The sequence below is a fragment of the Anneissia japonica genome, unplaced genomic scaffold, assembly GCF_011630105.1.
Source record: "Anneissia japonica isolate Jap-2015-1 unplaced genomic scaffold, ASM1163010v1 scaffold2471_len1564793_cov202, whole genome shotgun sequence".
NCBI classification, from domain to species: domain Eukaryota; kingdom Metazoa; phylum Echinodermata; class Crinoidea; order Comatulida; family Comatulidae; genus Anneissia; species Anneissia japonica.
The window spans coordinates 593,072-613,857 of NW_022709610.1; the positions used below are offsets into that span (position 1 = coordinate 593,072).

The following is a 20,786-nucleotide window of genomic DNA, read 5'->3' on the forward strand; positions in this document are numbered from 1 at the left end:
AAGAAATGAAAAGCAAAATCGCTTTAGACTTCATCACAAACATTTGAATTATCGTATTAAATATTAGTATATTATATATCTCATTTATCTTATTATATTCTAAAATATAGTAAAAACATGTTTAATAATTTATAGTAATTAAATAATATCGAAAATTATTAATTTATAAAGAAATTAAATTAATTTAAAATATATTTTTCTTCAATTATCATTCAATCTGCCATCGTCCATATTGAATTTCGCGCTTGTTTCCAATGGTGTCGAAATTAAGGAGCGTTTTTCATTCATTACTGGGTCCAGAAAGACCCAGCGTTTCAACCACTGGGCGAAAACGGAGTTTAGATGAGTATGTATAATAAATTATGCCATTTTCACTCAAAAAATACATTTAGTTTGTTAATTACAATCAACTTTTTACCATGATAAAATAGCTAGGCTTGTTGTCTTATTAATGAATGTTCTCTCTCCACACATGGACGTTTGTGATTGTCTGGGACATGTGAACACGAGTGGCAGAAGATCAATCTATCTACAGTAGGGCCTAGGTCTATGTTACTGGACACGGTTTAGCCTAGGCTTTGGGTGCCTCAAATGGATTTTGTATATTGCTGTCGTTCCGTAAACATGGCAATTTCGACTGAGCTATCTGAAAATATACCAGCTAACTAGGCTAGGCCTATTATTATAGGCTATATGGCAGTCTGAGTAAGGGCAGCTAGGCGGAAGGAGGTCAACTCAGCCCCAAGTCAACTCGGCCCCATGTCAACTCGGCCCCAACCAAGTCAAATCGGCCCAAGTTAACTCGGGGCCCCAATTTACTGTATATTTACGAAATAATTACCAAAAAAAGAATATGAATACAAAGCCAAACTACAGTAAGTATGCCAAAATTGAAGTGTTTTAAATCTTGCCTTTGTTATTCTTTTTTCATTAGCAATAATACAAACGGCATTAATACCAATAATATTAAAATAATAAAAAAGGCATACAAAAATGATAATAACGATATGAACATACTGATTTATACTGTAGGCACATCAAATATACATTGTCATTATCATATATATGTATATATACTTAGTACTAGGCATATTTAAATGTACTAAAATTCTTCTCCAATAAAGTTTTTCTATAGTCCACAGCCCTCAAAATTAACGCTGGCATTTGGCAATGCCGACGTAAACGACGGCGTCTAGTCGCCAAATGCCGACGAAAAAAATTGGCGACATGAAGATTTTAGGCCTAGCCCAGGCCTACGCTGAGGAATGAGTGAAGCTATGCATTTGTAATTTATACTGTACTGATGAATCTGCAACATCCAAATCCGAATTAAACGTCTACTGAAAGAGTCGGCCATCGTAGAAACTTGCTTTGATTTGCGGTTGATTACAATCAATTTTTTAAACAATGGAAGGCATAACATTCACTTTACTGGTGTTTTGTTTTAATCAGTACCTGTAGATAATCCCTATGGCAACAATATTGGGTCTGAGCTAGCTGTACGATGGTTCATTCACAAAGGGTGTTGTGCTACTGTAGGGCTAATTGTTAATTAACAGACAGTGATGATTATTGCCTTCATCTGGAAATTGTTGTTTATCAACTGTTTGTTTGTAGAAGTTGATTTATGTTCTGGACCGAATAAAACGTCTGGAATTCGGAATAGGGATATCCAGTTTTCGGAAAGTATTTTATTAAAGGAAGAATAGGAATGGGTTTGGCACTTGAAAAAAATTAATTGGTTTAGCGTGAAATTCTGTTTTATTGGCATTCCGAATTCGGAGATTCACTGTATTTTTTTGTAGTTTAATTTTATTCATCATCATAACATAAATTTTGTTCAACATTTTATCAACAATTACAGTAGTTAGTGAATTTGAACATCAGTACGTAGACTAGGCTTTCCAGCTTGATTCAAATCACTCAGCACTGCTATAACTGGTCAGCATGTGTTGATTTCAGGGCTGTGGCTGAAACTAAAAACTGCTGACGTATAGCACTGGTGCTTTTCATTTTTTTTTTCTGACATACTTTTTCCTAATTTTGAGGACTGAGTCCATATAGTTATATAGTATTCGTTTCTTATTATATTTATATATATGTATATACATATATTTAATATACATATAAATGTATATAGAGTCATTCCATGCCAACTCAACCAATTTACAGAAAGTTTCCACGGTTACCATCTTGGATTTTGCTGAAAATTTAATCAAATATACTTTGAGGGGTAATGAAAAATCCCAAAGTTTCATTGAAAAATTCCCAAGCATTCCGAAGTTACGGCACTTTTAAATTTTGAAGACACACCCCCTTTTTCAGACTCGCGAAGAGCAGCAATATCTTGTTAAGGTTTTTGAAAGGCAATATTTTCTCTACATACTGTACAGTAATAGAAAGCTGAAAATTGCTATTCTGGCTCAGTTCTGCCCATACTTTCTGATTCTGACATCAGATTCAAGCCCTGAATAAGCATTAAAAAGTTATGAGCATTTCAAAATCAGTTTTATTTGGGCAAAATTAATTATTTTAAGATTTTGACCTCAGGGCAATCAAGGGCTCTTCTGTGGTAGAAAATGCCAATCTTGCATTGCGACAATTTGCGACAGAGACAGTCTATATCCATTGCCAAATCCATTTAATATTTCTATTCAATGGAAAGCCAATTCCATGAAGATGCTCTTTGTATTAAGTTACTTCAACGTTACTACAGACGATTTACTCCTGAGCAGTCCCAGGAGTACAGTAAGTGTGCACTTCACATACACAAGGAATGGAAGGAATATGCGCTCAGAGTAGTGCCATGTAGACGCACACTTTAGAGCTCGCAAGCAAATACGGTACAGCCTTTTATAATGACCTCAATTTTTTTCAAAAGATTATTACCCACAAGTACGTGCCAACATAATAATTCCTGTGACGTGTAAACCTTTGTAGACATGATGTTTTCATAATTGTTTACAATTTAAAGAATGTGTGTGCAAAATAAAAGTTGAAAGACAACTAAAGTGGCGATTATCACTTCCGGAAAATTTGTATATTTACTTCTAAGCAAAGAAAATTATGCCCTAGGTACTATAAGCATCGTGCAGACACTCGACGGAAGTAACGCGTACATATAATTTTACATGTGTCTGAAGTTTACTTCAGAGTGAAGGCCCTCTGAACATGGTTGACATTTGCTGTACAGTAGGTTTTACACATTGTATTGATCATATTGCATTATTTGTTGTATCTGCTGTTGTAATTCAGTATTCTTTATTTTGTTATCCATATAGAGAGGTCAGTGATGATGAAGACAATGACTATGTGACACCCGACTTAAAGCGTCCAAAGCTTCATGCATACATTCATCAACCACTCCGTAAGTCACATGTTGAAAACTTCAATATCAGAAATTTCCATTTATGGGTTGGGGACTTCTATAGTGCATAAATTAATATGATTCAACATATTAATATTAATTTTTTCTACATAATGATATCAAAGACCTTAAAAGTTGAAAACATTCTAAAAAAATTGAAAAACACACAGGAATTTAGGCAACCAAATATCATCATGAAAGTAACTGAAAACAGTATTATGCATGAGTACATGAAATAATGCTTAACCTACCACTCAACGAAAGACTGAAATCTGACATTATTCGTCATTTCACCTGAAAAAAATGCAGGAAGCACACAAAATCTTGTGTGCCAATATATGTATACATCATTCATAGATGAGTTTGAGGATAATGGGAATATGCATTAAATATGAATATGGTATTTTAATCAATTGCTTGGTTTTTTAATATTTCAGAAGCTGTTGAAAATGGCAGTGATCCAAGTCCCTTAGTACGAGTGACTGAATGGATGAAGCAAAAGGCATTGTCGTTTGGGGAGAGTTATTTCTATCGTAAACCCGGTCAGAATCAAATTGAGAACAGACTCAGTGGCGATGTCCATGCTCATAAGGAATCATCTTTCGAAGGCATGTATATTTACAAACCAAAGAGAAATGGTAGCAGAAGACAACAAGCTCCAACTAGATTATTTGTAGGCGGGAAACAACATAAGAACAAGATGTCACATGTTGTCATTGAACAAGATTCTGGTTCGGAATCATCAACTCCTGAAGATAAACACAGTGAACAAGAAGGTAGCTTTACAGCAAAATGTCTTTAATTCTATTACTGTATACAGTAGAATCCCTCCAATAGGACACGCCTATCCTGGGGACATCAGTATTAAGGTGACACTTTTTCATGAAACGAGGGGAAATATATATTTTTTAACACTACGGCCAACCCTATCAACAATCAGTTTCTAATTGTTATTTCCACTTGCAAACCTCTTTCTTTATTCTGTTAGCGATAAGTTTGTTGCCTGCAGTCCTGTAATCTCAGAATTAGCTCTTTCTATTATTTCTTCAGTGTTTGGTATCTGTGATTTGTTTTCTTTAATTTCGCTTGGTAGTCAGACACAGCGGTTTCAATGCACTAAATTAGGACAATAAGTGTTTTCAACGCGCCTTTCACATATTTACGCACTGCAAGCCTCGAACAAACACACTCGCGTCGAGATTGGGTTCGTGCAAACCTACTGTAGCAAAACTGCATTTTTTAAAGCGATGGCTAGACCAAACCTGTTTTAATTTATTGTCCAATATACCGTAAGGTAATGAATACGATTGTTGATTCAAGCAACCACTAGTTGGTGCCCGAAAAAATGTTTTTTTTATTAAAACAATGATGACAGAATATCAGACATAATTAATAATATCACCAAACTTCAGATACTAAAAAAGAAATTTCGAAATATTATGAGATATTTTTGGACATTTTTAAATACAAGATAAGAATCCTAATATGCCTATAGCGACTAGACTAGACTGGACTATGTGAGAGCATATCCGTATATTTAAATATGCTAGGCCTTGCTTTGTTTACTTTTACTTCAGGGGAATAAACTTTTGGGCTGTCTTAAAATTTCATACCTGGTTCTTGTTTTATATGACATTGAAGAAAATATTTATTCCAAATAAGTGAGTGGTATGTTAATGAATCAAATAAAAGCAAACGGTAGGAGCCATCTTAGAAGACAACTGCTTTAACTGTGAATGCTCTCTGATATTTCAGTTTTATCAATGTTAAGTGGTAGAGGTAGTGTTAGTGATAAGCTTTCCTGCACAACGTATCATGCAGCTCAACCAGAATCTGACCTAGCAGGTAAGACTGGTCTGTAGTGTCAATCAAGTCATTCTCTAATTATTAATATTTGCTTAATAATAATAAGTATATTAATGATATTTGCTTAGTCCCATGATGAGAATGTGTGATTATAATATTGATAAATGTTTTTGATGTAATTCTGTTGAATCAAGTGGCTGAGCTTCAAGGCAGTAGAAATTCTAACGTCAGCCTTAACATTGCTGCTGGTTTGTGATCCTCTCTTTCAGTTTATATTAAACTAAATCCATTATGCATGTCTGTCTAGCTCGTTTGTATGTTAAAGAACCCATTGCAACTTTTGGAAAAGAGGGTTACCCTGATGCTCTGGCTCTTTTCAATTGTTGAATGAGGTGATTCACTGATTGTAAAGATACTAATGCCTGTATACTTAAAACGAAATTAAGTCGAACTTCAAACTAGAACTTAACTCAAAAACATATTTCCTCATAATTCATACAGTAATAGACCATTATTCAAACTAATATTCTATAATAATAACTATATAGTCGTTAACATGTAACGATATAGAATATGAACTGTCACTGAAAATTTGCTTTCTTTGGAGAACTATTATAGTTGAGGTCAAGCAAGGGCAGTGCCATCTTTGTTGTTGTTACAGTAAAGCTACGTGAACGCAACGCGAGGGGATTTTGTGCAAATCAGGAACTGTTGCGTGTGGCTATCAAATTTTGCCTTTTGGAAGCTAAACGTAATGTCCCTTTTCTTGAACACACTGGAGATGCATCAGACCTATTTATACAATTGTTTATATTCACTTCACTTTATCGTAAGTTAGAAAAAGCACATTTTTAGTGGGGTAAATATTTCAAGTTGGCGATTTAACCTGGCCCTAGGCTGACAAAACAATCGGCCTGAGGAGGTATAATTTTAGTCAAAGTTCGTGTGATTTAGTTGTAGTGCTAGTCAAAGTTCATTTTAAGAATACGAAATGGCGTAATTTTTATGTTTTAGCTCAAACTACGACTAAAGTTTTGTTAAAGAATATTTGGGTAAGCTACAGCATTAATGAACCACACCCATGAATTCAACAAAATGATGTTGCAAGTACCATACTCGCGCGAATAAGCGTCCGGGTACTTAAAATATTTTTTGCATTTTCTCGGGCGTTTATTCAAACGGGGCGCTTATTCGAACAATCGAGGGGTTCTTATGGGAAATTATTGAATTTAGGAGGCACATTTTGAATGAAAAAAGATTATTTAAGGACATTACGAATGGTGCTTAGGCGGAAAAGATAGCCTAATCATCCGGAGAACATGGCTCATGACAAGAATGCGTGAATATCATAATAGCAAAATAGCAGATGCAATTAGTGGTGGTGGGTAGTGGTTAGCTTGTTGGTCATCGGCCGATTGAGATTAGCAGGATGGCAGGACCATTGTATTTTTTATTGGAAACTTAGATGAGAATGTGCTAAAGGTCGGAAAAAGTAAAAGAGGAATAGGACTAGGCATAGACATATGTAAAAAGAGTAAAGTTGGAAATATACCGTCTGTCCAGGGATCGGAGCTCCCATCAGTCCAAGGGAAATATCCTCATTTTGATATTGACCTATGAATGTGTTTCCACTCTGCAGCTCAAATCATGCCAACAACCACAGTCCCAGGATTAATTGGATTATTGACTTGCTAAAAAGAAAATCTTGTGAAATTATTAGAAGTGGGTGCTTATTCAAACGTGGCGCTTAAGGAAATTTTCACGTTAGTAGGGGCGGCTATTTGCACGAGTACGGTATTCTGTTTTTGGTAATCATATGACCTGTTAGTCTTATGACTGGTTTTGCACGTGACACGTGTTTTTTGTGCCTGATGTCCTTGTATGTCACATTGTTTTGTATGTTTTTCTTGGGTTTTTTTTCAGATTTGCCCACTGCATCTGACGCATCCCACCACCAAATTGAACCTTCCAGTACAAGACATACTTCAACAAAATCAAAACAAATTCCAACTTCTCAATGTTCACTAAATACTACAAAACCAATGTAAGTATCAATTTATGTTCTCAGAATCATGTATAGAATTTATTGAATATTTTTATCATTGCTAAAATAAGTCCATGTTGTGATTTTCTTACTACCAGACCCAATTCTGTGCACTAAAATATAAAATATATTATATTATATTGATAGAATTGCTTGTGTTCAATATGGTGTATGCCATACCACAGATCCTATGGCCATACTCACTTTACTTGAATCTGATTATTTTGTCTTTTCAGAAATAAAATTATTAGTAGGCCTCCAATATCCGGTGTACCCTCTCACTCGACAACATCATCTTATGCAAAAGTTTTCCCTAGGTCTATTGCAGCAAGTCATCTAGGGAGACATAAAGCATCTTATACTGTGAAAGAGGTATGAATCTCATTGGTCATGTCACCTTTACAGGTCAATGATGGCCATCATGATATGTCAATGAATGTATGCAATGTGGTTTATGTTCAAATGCTTCATTAATGTATGCAGTATTGCTTACTTTCAAAACATTGTGTTCATGAATATATGCAATGTTACTTCCAAAGTCTATTAATGTATCCAATGATAAGTGCCTTTAAAATTTGGTGCTTACCTTCAGAAGATAAATGAAAACCCTCACTTACTGCAGTTCTTTGTATATCTGTTTAAATTGCATAAATACTATCTTAAAACTAACATTGTAAATGCTAAAAATATAATTGGAAGCTTCAGTCATCTATTTGGCAATGTTATTTCAACTAATTGCTTTATACCCCATTATTTTAGAGTATACGTTTACAACAAAGGCAGGAATACCAAAAACTTCTACAGCAGTTCACTACTACAGAAGTTAAAGATCTTAGACCAGAACCCCCAGTAGATACTAGTAAACAAGATTTAATATTAGACAGTGATACCCAACAACATGAAACATCAAGAGTGTGAGTTTGCAATGCTTTGTTTGGTTATTCTACATGTATTATTAGTTATTATTTACTTTAGGTTCTTGAATTATACCATATTTAAAGCTAATCAGTTCATTCCATTGGTAAGGTGGCAAATGTGTACTGTGTGTTTAATACTAAATATTTTTTTTTCGTGATTAATTAGTCTTAAGTATAGTGAAAAAATGTCACTGAATTCTACTATCCAAAATAAGAACGCATCATAAGTGTGGGCGGGGCATAGTTTTAAAAGATCCGTCATCCTACTGTACTGTATTAAAAACATCCGATCTCCAGTTACATCATTCAGAATTTTGTTGTCAATGATTTTATACATTTGAATTTTCAATTTTGTTTCTAGACCCTCCACAACTCTACTTGGCTCAACGTTCTCCATACCCCAGTTTACATCTCGTAAGGAAATTCAAGGTGGGCGTGTCCTTCCACATCATTACACCAGTAAACGTGAGTTACGAGAAGCAGCTAGACAACGACTTCACGCTCCTTCCAGTGACATCAGTACGTGTGTCACACCAAGCAGTGAAAAGAAATCTTTATCAACGCCATCTCAACCAGGTTTGAATGTATATTGTGTTTTAAGCATCATGGTTATCAGAGTACTCAGGGTTGTAGCTGTAGGAAACTTAGGGTAGGTAGTAGACATTTTAAGGGTGGGTGGGTGATAACAACATTGGTACACTCTAAATAATAAGAGTGGATTTTAAGGATGGGCAAGGGGGTAATAGGTTGGTGGAGGGCCATGAAATTACAGTAGCTCTAGACTGGATGAAAAACTTCAAGGCTGGGTGGCCCACCCACCATAACTACATCCCTGAGTACTGTGTTTTTGTCTCTGGACCATCAAAAAGTCTACATACAACATTATGGAATTAAGTGGACATTTTTTTTTTTTAACCTCTAATCACAAATTAATTTATTGCTATAAATTGATCTCATATTTAACAATACAAACTGACTTCTGGTAAATACTAATAGTCAACCCAATTTGTATTCAGACTTCAGTCGATCTGATTCACCTATTATTACTGCGGTGCACATGCCAGGGAGTGATCGTCAGTCCAAGGGTAGTGGTCCGATATCAAGTTTCCAACTAAGCTTGTCACAGTCAGCTGTTGCCCAAGAAGACTGGATCAAGGAGATGTAAGTACAAACAAGATGTAGATTAATAAACAAGGAGATGTAAGTACAAACAAGATGTAGATTAATAAACTAATAATGTGGTAATAATAAATATGTGCCAGAAGAAACATACTGGAAAGGTAAACAAATACTGTTTTGTTTATAAAGAATAACAATCACATTAAATAATGTGGCATTTGTTTCATCAGCATCATAAGGACTCAATTGCATCAACTGGGTGGATATTATGTAGATGAGAAGACAGGTGAGGGGGTGGTTACATAATGTACTGGAGTTGTAGGTTAGTATGTTACAAAATAGTGAATGAAAATTGGTAAATTCTGTAATTATTATTTATTGACAGGAAAGAGAGGTTTGAATCCAGTACCAGGGATAAATTAAGACGTGTAGAGGAGGAGACGATTAAAACTAAGATATATAAAGAGAGAGTAAGTATTTAGAAGCAAAAGATTAACATTTAAAAAAAAAAATTCATCAGGAAATGTCCATCATTATTGATTATTACTAATCAAGAATGAATATTGTACCAACTATGACTACTTTTATTCCATGTTTGTATGAGCTCCTCTGAGTCACAAAATGAATCTTGTGGTACCAATCCTGAAAAAAATAGTTATTGATAGTATTCAGTCTTTGAATCATGTTCCTAGATTAAGTACAACTAATAAATTTCTTGTTAGTTTTTTGATAAATTCTGAAAAATAATAAAATGTGACCCAAGTCCACAGAAGGGCATGCATGCAACAAGCTGTCATGCATGATGTGTAGCCTAGACATTGAATTAAGTATTGCCGACGCATAAATAGCGCTAAATGTTTTTATTTTACACAAGATAGAGAGTATTTGATTACTGTAGATCTACAGGTACATTATTGATAGAATGGTTAAATTTGTCTTGGTTAAACAGCTTGTTGACAGGCTTTTTCTTTCGTTTTGGAGATCGTGTTGAGCTAGGGCCTTGATGCCTGGCCTTGTGTAAAAATCCTGATTTACTGTATCTTACATACGTGCTTAATGAAATTTCGAAATCGATACTTCTATTTTATGAATTTTGTTTTTTGACATAGCAAAAAAATCCCTTCTCGACCACCATCTCCCCTATCCCCAAATTTATAAAATTTTCCTCCCACTCTTTACAACATCCCCACCCCCCTCTCCTTCCTCCATGCCTACAATTTTGCTTGCAACAATAAAAATCCTGATAATTTTTAACTTGTAAATAATGTGCATAATAATGAAAATTTTGTATTTTTAAAATTTGTAAAATGTATAAGAAAAAATCCAGAGTCCAACCCCCCCTCCCCCTATCTATCAAGGCTTGATTAATGAAACACTTATGAAAGTATAACCAATTTTCCCCAGGGTATCACTAAGTCGATACCCTGTGAAAATAAAAAATTTCTGTTCCCCAACCTATTTTTAGCAACTATTGAAAATTTCATCGCAAAACACATTTTTGATAGAGAACGAGTTTACATCCCTTCTGTGGTCTTGGGTCACATATGTCTTAAAAACTCTTTCAACATATGTAAATCAGCATGGAAAATTAGCTATCATGAAGTACATATTGAACATATCAAAATATGATTTAATACATATTTTCCTATATCAAATCGATCTGGCATCAATACGATACAATACATCCTGTTTTTCTAGACTTCAGTTTTTATACTTATATATTGACAAATTTATTTTAATGTAATGTTGCAATTTTTTTATTTTACGATGCCATGGAGAACCTCAATAATGTCTTACTTTAGTTATCCGTTGAGGGCATTTTATATTGTATTTTTCTCTTTTTTAACTAATTTATCTTTGTTTTTTTTTTTTCATTTTCTAAAGCGTTTACATGAAATGGGAAGATTAGAACAAACTGTAAGTATCTTTGTAAAAAAATTGTATTTATAAAATCAGTATTGAAAGTTTGTACAGTTTTGAAACTTTCTTTATTGTGTGGTGAAGTAGTTCTAAATTTGATAGTTTATGAATCACTAAGAATTATTATATTTGTTGAACAGATTAGGGAAAGAATGCTGATAGCAGAGCAAGAGCCACCTGTCTTGGAGGAGGTTGCAGATCATTCTGAGGATGAAGTGAGTGATGTAGAAGAGTTGACATTCCTTACGCAAGAGATGGAAGACGCGATAGATGATGCATTGATATCAGAACCTGCTGGACAGATTCTTGTTGAAGGCTTTAGATGCTCCCTAACCAGAAACCATATACAAACTTTGAATGGTTTAAATTGGCTCAATGATGAGGTTTGTAAATATACCACATAGTTTTATGATTCTAAGAAAAAATTATTATTACCCAGTGATGTGCTATCTATTAAATGAAGTTATAATTGTAAATATGTTAACCCTCACTATACAGGAGGCGAGGAAGATGCTACACTAGACCTTCAAAGGAAGAAAATTAATTTTTCAAATGATAATGATTTAGTGCCTTGAGCATTTCTGCAGTGGATTTGTGCGGTTTATAAATATTGTTGTTGTTGCTGTTGTCGTCATCGTCGTCAAGGGTAAAATAACACAAGAGATATTCCCCGATTTAGTGCTTATTATTATTGTTATTGGTGATCCACTTCTCGAGCATCATCATCTTTTTTTTATTTCTCCCCTTTTTTGTTCGCACGATATCTCAAAATTGCTACGAGGTACGCACATGGTCGCTTCATCGATCAATTTGGCTTCGCCTGGAATAGACATGGTAAGGTTTTCAAGGTGACGTCAGCTACGTGCAATTTTGCGTTTTTACATTATCGATCATATCAGCCTAACCATTTGCTATTTTGAAATCGTATTAAGTGAGCATTAACTTAGGTCAATGTTAAATCTCCTGTACCCTAATTTTATGTGTGTGCCTCGTAACGCGTGCGTCAAAATTTCAAAATGCTTGAAATCACTTTTTGACTAAATTTGAGCATGTTACACGCCATTTTGAGCATTTCAAAATGTTTTGAAATTTACCACTACGCGTGCGCTTTTTTACGTGCGCGGCACGTACGGAAGCTAGAAATTAAGTTTTTTGTCACATTTTGGGTTCGTGACATTGTTTTCGATCTCTTCAATCACCTTATGGCCAATAACAATGCCGTACGCACGCATCAAACATAGTGAACTTTGTGCGCATTTGTGCCGATATACAGTGAATTTTTACTAAAATCAGGCCTAAATTTAAACGGTTACAGCTCTTTAGGATGAAAGGTGACCCCCAATTTTTATTACATATTCTGAATGCACATGAGTTTTAAATATGATTTACTAGCTCATAATGGCCGATCGGACATTGTGACCTCATCATATTGCCATCTGAATTCAACAAACTAAATTTTATCGATGACGTCATTTTTAAAAATGCGCATTTGAGCGTATCTCGCTTATTCTTGGTCGATCGTCTTCCAACTTTGAGTATGTTATATCTGAGGGAATTCTATTTCATTATGTGACTTCTTTTTACATTTTGATGATGTCATCATGGTCAAAATAAAGGTTTTTGATGACCCCCTCATCTTTCTTTCCTCAAACATTTAATGACCCCATAATAACCTTAACCAGTCTGTTACAAGTTAGTTAGGATCCGATATAAAGGATCAGGTATCAATCATCCACCACTATGCACTTTGTGTGTATACGACAATAAAGATACAATACGAGGTAATAGTTACCATGTTGAGGTTTAATTTCTCAAACAAATGAACAAATGAGCATCTAACGTGTGGATGCACAGCGTCAAGATCAATACTACATTGAGACTTTGTTTCTCGAATGTATAAGCATCAAATGCATGGATGTACTGTGCCAAGAATACTACAGTTTCACCTACAGACATGCAATGCTACTACAATTCCGCATATAAATTATAAAGTAATACAGTAATTCTTAAGTACATCTAACGTATAGACATACAGCATAACATAAAGCATTAAGGATATGTTATCAAGTCCTTGACTGACTACTGGCTTGGCTTGTGTACTCGTCCATACCATACCACACGTTCTTTAGCGATGTACATTAGACCACATCCAACCGGCTTAGCTTTACAATCCACAGCCCACATGCTTGAATCGGTTGAAGCAATTCCTGCCGTCGTACCACAATCGCTCTCCAAGGCCAGAACACCCAGGCTCAATCTGTTGCTAATTCCAGGCTATCTCATTCCACGAGGTATGTCTTCCAGTTCAATCTCACCTTCCAATGAGCAGAACTAGCCGCAATGAGACGATTTCCAGGCTACACCAACGTTTCACGTTTCGCCCTAGTAGCCAACACTGAAGATACCCACTTCCACCTGCTGCACTGTTATATACGCAATCAGCCAAGTATGGAAGGCCATCGATTCATAATAAATCATTGGAAAACCAACACGGCAAAACTACTCGTAACACAGTCGTGATTTCTGAATGATATTTAGTGGGCATAAATTTCAGGTCATGGTTAAATGTCGTACCTTAATTTCCTGTGCGTGCGTCATCACGCTTAATATTATGCTTTTTTTTTTTAATCAGTTATAGCTCCTTAGAATGAAAGGTGACCCCCAATTTTTATTACATATTCTAAAAGCACGTGAGTTGTAGATATGATTTTATATATCATAATAGCTGATCGGACAGTGTGACGTCACCATATTGCCATCTGAATTCAAAAAACTGAATTTTTATATATGATAAATACTATGAATGATCATTACTCCCTTCACCAACAGGTGTTTGTCAATGAAAGTTAATACATATATATCTCATATCAGGAGACAACAGTCACATTAAGATGCGCATGTGCATCATGACGTGCGCGTACGCATGAGTAACTCTTAAAATGCTCCAAATTCTTTTTTAACAAACTAAATTAGCGTATTTTGTCATTTTCAGCATTTAAATATTGTTCATTCCGCACCGCGCACACTTCCTCGTGGGTCAAAGTGCGGCGGATCACCTAACTCGTCCTCAGTGACAAGTTCAAATCTAGTTATTATTATTATAGTTATTATTATTATGAGCAATTGATAGATTGCTTGGTTATTGTTTCTTGGTAGTAGCATCAATTCACTGGAGGAGTAAAATATGGTGTGATAACCATTAACATGAAAAGGGTTTTTTTTACATATGCTCTTTCATATACTGTAGTTATTTTTAAATGTATTTGTTTTGTTTTGACTTTTAAACAAATCCCAACTTATTAATGTATTTCCTTCTCTTCACAGGTTATCAATTTTTACTTTAGTTTACTGGTTGAGAGGAGTGAACAGGTAATGCATAACAAAATTTATTCTATTTTACTACAGTATTATTTTTTAATTATAAGCTTGAAGTACTCATCAATATGTGCACATGCTTAAATCGCATTTTTTTAAATACTTACAAGTGTTCATAACATTCATTTGACAGGACAGTTACCCATCGATGCACAACTTCAACACATTCTTCTATCCTAAATTATTACAAGGTGGTCACAACCCAATACGACGTTGGACTAAGAAAGTGGACATCTTCTCAAAAAATCTCATTCTTGTCCCAGTTCATCTAGGAGTGCATTGGTGTCTTGCTGTGAGTCTCCTGCTCGCTTTATTTAGTGAAATTTTATTTTGACTTTAAACATTATGGCATTCTATTCAGCACTTAAAAATGTGTGAAAGAAATTAATATAAAATGCTAAATTTCCTTTCTGCATAAAGTCTGTAGAATATCAATATTTAAAAAAGAATGTATTTGTGTTAATGGTGGAAACTTAGGGCACTACCACAAAATAGATAAGATAAACTTTTCAGTGAATTGAACATGCAGTTTGAGGCTTAGCTGGCTGGGTATTATTTCTTTCTATTTTTTGTTTTATTACTGTATAAATAAAAGATAAATCATCCTGGGATTGACAAATGGTTGTAGTATTACTTCTTTGCTAAGAGAAAGTTAATGTTTTTTTATCATTACTTTCAGGTGATTGATATGCGCAATAAGACTATTACATATTATGATTCTATGGGCAATGCAAATCCAAAGTGTTTACAAGCCTTAAGGTACAAGTGTTGTTTATCTACATATGTATAAATTAATTCAAATCTGTTAAATTTGACATTTAGCAAATAGTAACTAGTGGTATTTAGTTAGATATTATGTAGTCTCATACTTGGCTTTGAGGTACTACTTATTCTTAATATTCTTCTTGGAAAAGATAAGTTACATCGCCATTGAAAATAAATATGGTACATAGCAGTTCCATGTGAGATAGGTGTGATGCATCTAACCTTTACATGCGAGATAGGTGTGTAAATCTAGTCTTTACATGTTAGATAAGTGATACAACTAGCCTGTACATGTGAGATAGGTGTGATGCATCTAGCCTTTACATGCGAGATAGGTGTGTACATCTAGTCTTTACATGTTAGATAAGTGATACAACTAGCCTGTACATTTGAGATAGGTGTGATGCATCTAACCTTTACATGCGAGATAGGTGTGTACATCTAGTCTTTACATGTTAGATAAGTGATACAACTAGCCTGTACATGTGAGATAGGTGTGATGCATCTAGCCTTTACATGCGAGATAGGTGTGTACATCTAGTCTTTACATGTTAGATAAGTGATACAACTAGCCTGTACATGTGAGGTAGGTGTGATGCATCTAACCTTTACATGCGAGATAGGTGTGTACATCTAGTCTTTACATGTTAGATAAGTGATACAACTAGCCTGTACATGTGAGATAGGTGTGATGCATCTAACCTTTACATGCAAGATAGGTGTGTACATCTAGTCTTTACATGTTAGATAAGTGATACAACTAGCCTGTACATGTGAGATAGGTGTGATACAACTAGCCTTTAAATGCGAGATAGGTGCGATATAGCTAGCCTTTACATGTGAGATAGGTGTGATACAACTAAACTTTACATGCGATATAGGTGCGATGCATCTAACTTTTACATGCAAGGTAGGTGGTTGCTAAGTATTCAGTTTGCATTTGACTTATATTCAGACTGAAAAATTCCAATTGCAAACAGCCTGTGTAACATTCTCCTTGGTAAAATTTCTCAAGTCGTGTGGTAATTTTATGCGAGCAAATGCTGCTTAGAAAGTGTAACAAGGCTGTTTTTCCTCAACATAAAAACCCAGTGCAAACAGCTGTTAAATCTTCCTGAACACAGACAAATGCACATCACTAAACCTTTCGCAGAATGTATCAATGATTATACTGTACTGATTTTTAAAAATCTTTTTTAAAATCTATTAGACAATATTTATATGATGAGTATAAAGACAAGAAACAGGGCGAGTTGGACTTGAGTGGTTGGAAGCTGATCAATTGCATGGATATCCCACTACAGATGAATGGTTGCGACTGTGGAATGTTTGCTTGTAAATATGCAGAGTATATTAGTAGGGATGCGACAATTACATTTACACAAGTATGTATCATACACGTTTCTTTTGATATAAATGTGTTGCAATGTCTACAGTATATCAGTGGTCGTCATCATTTCATTTTGCCCTTCCAAGTGGATCAAGGCTTCAATGTCCTCCTCTATCTTATGTGATCTACTACTGCATCTAGGTCCACCACACTTCCATGCAGCTTTTAATACAGTTCCTTCATGTTTTAATCAGTCTACCTCTAGGTCTTCTATTATACAACTGTCTTCTTCATTTCACTCCTATCTGTTTGATTATATCATTCCTCATTAATTTACATTCACAATGTGAGGTAAATTTGAATGAATCATACATATTATGTGTTGTGTATTTTGATGAATTTAATCAATTATGTCTTGTTTTTATTTGTACAGGAGGATATGCCTTACTTCAGGAGAAGAATGGTTTGGGAAATAATCAACAAAAAGTTATTATAACACAGTTCTAAACATGGCAATCAGGAGGAGTATTTTCTTTCCAGGAGATAAAAAAGACATTTTCATTATATTTAAGAATGTGTCATTGTAATAAATATCTGTACATCAAATGAAATGTGTAGGGCTGAAGATAATTCTTGTTAAGAAAAAAACAGTAATATATGTACATAATGAACATAAATATTGAAAAAAAAGATAATAATTTATGTTTACGTGAACAAAGTTCTACAATTTCATTCACAGGAAATTGAAATAGTAATGTATGTACTTGAAATCCAGGATAGTTGCATAATCTAAACCATTAAGGAAGTTTTATAAAATTGGTGGTTCATGGTTCGCAATGGTGGATTCAACTTCAATAAAGGCCAGTTTTTGAAGTTTGCAGGGACATGTTCCCAATATGATACTGTACTAATTATGTCCAATTTGCAAACATGATGTCCAATAGCTTATTAAAACACATTTGTATATTTTATTTGGTATTGGTATAGAAAATCTCTAAAGTTTTTTTTTATCAATACCAAGTGGATTTTAAATCCAAATCTATTTCAAAATGCAATATGTTGGAGTATGTAATGTATTCTGAATTAAAAGGCTTCCTACATTCACAGGGAGTTGCCAATGATAAAAAAAAGTTAATGCAATCTCAATACCTTCACAATTATACATGCTATTAATACCAATTCATTTGAAAGTATGTTATTCCATCATTAATTAAGCTAAAATTATGTTGCCCTCTAACTTAACTGACATCAGCTGACCTTTGCCAACTAGTCGGTGACAGGCGTGCAACTGTGTGTCTTGAGGTGATGAGTGCTACTTGCAATTTGAAAACAACTTAGTCGCCAGTTGCTGGCTGTTGCTAGTGTTTGCTTTTGCTGCAATTCAAAACAGCTGAACAGCAATTGAATGGTCGTGTGACAGTAACTGCATGCCAGTTATAGTGGTGTTGCCTAGCAACTAGTTGTAGATACTCTGCAGTTGGAAAAAACACTGGGCACTAGTTCCACCTTGCTAGTTAGTAGTTGTGTCAACATGAGCACTACTAGTAGCTAGTTGAGATCAGTTGAGTCACAAGGGTGACATAATTTGTTTAGCTTTAGGCTTAAGCTACAAGCCGTGGTTCATTTGTATGTGCTAAACCTTCACAGTCAAGCTTGCTGTAATCACTCCATTTACAGTATTTGTAAAACTTGACTTGCTTTGTACAGCTGTATTTTGTAATGAAATGAACAAAAAATGTCTTTGTACTTACAAAAAAAATCTTTTATTATCTTTATTTTCTTTAGTTATATTATGAAAAATGATGAATAAATGTTAATTAATATGATGAAAACCATTGTTTATATTGTGTATACAGTACTAGAAAATTAGTCTAAAATGAGAGATATTGTTTTTGGTAAGAGAGATGAGACAGGCAGAAGAGTTCCTGAGAGTTGGCAGACGAAATACCATGCAGGAATCAGTTTTAGAGGCAATAGAACAATCATGAACAAGCGATTTACCTGTGGAAGAAGTGATGAATGGACCGATGATAAAAATATTTGTTAATGGTAGTAACCGGATTTACTCCCTGCCAGATTTAAGGTTTTTCTCATTTTAATGTTTAGTTGCAAAGCTGATAACCTAGAATTTATATATTTAGCTGGTAATATATTTCCAAATAATGTAAATATTGGACCGTATTTATTTGATTAAACTCCCTCCCCCCTCCCCAAATAGCCTCATTTAGAATAAATGCCAATAAACAAAACTAATGGTAGCAACATCATTTTCAACACACTATTAATGTTCTACTCCAGTTGATAAATGTCTTCATGATCACGCAATACAGTTGCCTAACCCCCATCAGCTGCCCCAGGCTATGCCCCATTGAAAAGGGGCCCTGCTGCTACTAGTACCTAGCACTTTACTACCGAGCTGTAACAGTTGTGTAACACATGTGCTTTCTGGTGCCCAGTCTCAGTCCAAAATAAACAGACCAAAATCCCACTCTTTGGCAGATTTATTAGAAAGGGCCCCTCCTACTACATGTCAAAACATGTCGTTCATAACTTTCATATACTTTATTAGATGCATTACTGCATTTGTATATCTTATGTTCTTATATATTCGAAATAAATGTTATGAATGAATATTATTTTAAGTCCGTTTTATTTTTGAAAATCATGTTAAAAAATAGATAAAAAATATTCAAATTAGATATTTAAAAAATGGTTTGAGTGGGAATCGAACCCACGACTTCAGTTATCTAGCCAGATGAAAACCTCTACAAGGAAATATCATAGGAGTGATTATGTGCCCTACCTGATACTACCCAATAATAAAATTTAAAAAAAAAAAATGGTTTGGGTGGGATTCGCACCCATGACCTCCAGGTTATCTAGCCAGATGAAAACCACTACAAAAAATGCTATTTGATGTGAGTTTGCCTCGACTAATATCATGGGATTGATTATTTGCTCTACCTGACGTGTTATCGTACCGTACTCAGTACGTCTCCAAATACTAGTCATTAATAAAAAAAAAAAAAAACGTTTCATGTGGGAATCGAACCCACGACCTCCAGGTTATCTAGCCGTTGTTTCACTAACTCAACTGAACGGAGGAAGGAAGCACCGCGACCCTTAAGCCATAAATGCGATGAATCTTTTTACCACACCAAGTACCAGTCAGTCGAATCCAAGACTACCTGACAACAGGATACGAATATAATATACGGTACAGCTGTGGGTCAATATTACGCATGGTCATGGTGTCAAAAGTAAAGAAAAACTTAAATATTCAAAATAATTGTTATAAATTAAATATATCTTATGAAGCCCTTTACATAATACATTGCTTGGGGAAATCCGCTACTGAAAAAACAAACAACTCATTACAATATCACTCTCATTCTAATTCCTATACATGACTTACCATAGTATTCCTGACCTCTATATACATGACTTACCTTAATATTTGCCTGTTATTAAATGATGATGACGTGGGACACGTCAAAACATGTCGTTCATAAGTTTCACATACTTTATTAGATGCATTACTGAATTTGTATATCTTATGTTCTTATTAAATATTCGAAATAATTGTTATAAATGAATCTTATTCTAAGTTTTAAAAAAATGGTTCGGGTGGGAATCGAACCCACGACCTCCAGGTTATCTAGCCAGATGAAAACCACTGAAAATGATGCTATTATGATGCGAGTTTGCCTCAAGAAATATCATAGGAGTGATTATTTGCTCTGGTTATCGTACCGAACTCAGTACGTCTCCAAATACTAGTTATTAATTTGGGTTTTTTTTTAATGGTTCGTGTGGGAAATCGAACCCACGACCTTCAGGTTATCTAGCCGTTGTTTCACTAACTCGACTGAACGGAGGAAGGAAGCACCGCGACCACTCAGCCATAAATACGATGAATCTTTTTACCAGACCAAGTACCAGCCAGTCGACTCCGAGACTACCTGACATACAGGGGTGGCGTCAGAGGGGGGCTGGGGTCTATAGCCCCCCGTTAGCCCCCCGTCGGGGAAGACGATAAATTTTGTCGGGGAACAAACAAATAAAAAAAAATATTTACATGTAATATTCGTTTAGCCACCATATCGTTTGTGTTAACTTTTCATCACAACAACAACCACAATA

General features: G+C 34.8%; 1 protein-coding gene across 1 annotated transcript; it reads left to right on the top strand.

The window, feature by feature from the left end:
* Window positions 1-214: 214 nt before the first annotated feature.
* On the top strand, window positions 215-17,187 carry LOC117106781 (sentrin-specific protease 1-like). Its single transcript, XM_033248221.1, has 17 exons — window positions 215-346; window positions 3,282-3,367; window positions 3,805-4,143; window positions 5,123-5,212; window positions 7,097-7,217; window positions 7,454-7,589; window positions 7,977-8,131; window positions 8,496-8,710; window positions 9,151-9,295; window positions 9,639-9,723; window positions 11,138-11,170; window positions 11,314-11,556; window positions 14,498-14,542; window positions 14,682-14,840; window positions 15,228-15,307; window positions 16,524-16,698; window positions 17,077-17,187. Exons 1-17 carry the CDS (start codon window positions 255-257, stop codon window positions 17,137-17,139), a joined length of 2,262 nt encoding a protein of 753 aa, XP_033104112.1. The 5' UTR covers window positions 215-254; the 3' UTR covers window positions 17,140-17,187.
* Window positions 17,188-20,786: the final 3,599 nt, after the last annotated feature.

Bases quoted from the DNA above. Each gene is read 5' to 3' on its own strand.
- LOC117106781 (XM_033248221.1), top strand. From the start codon at position 255: ATGGTGTCGAAATTAAGGAGCGTTTTTCATTCATTACTGGGTCCAGAA. The intron at 8,132-8,495 runs GTGAGTTTGCAA...TTTTGTTTCTAG, and splicing joins CAACATGAAACATCAAGAGT to ACCCTCCACAACTCTACTTG. The intron at 16,699-17,076 runs GTATGTATCATA...TTATTTGTACAG, and splicing joins CGACAATTACATTTACACAA to GAGGATATGCCTTACTTCAG.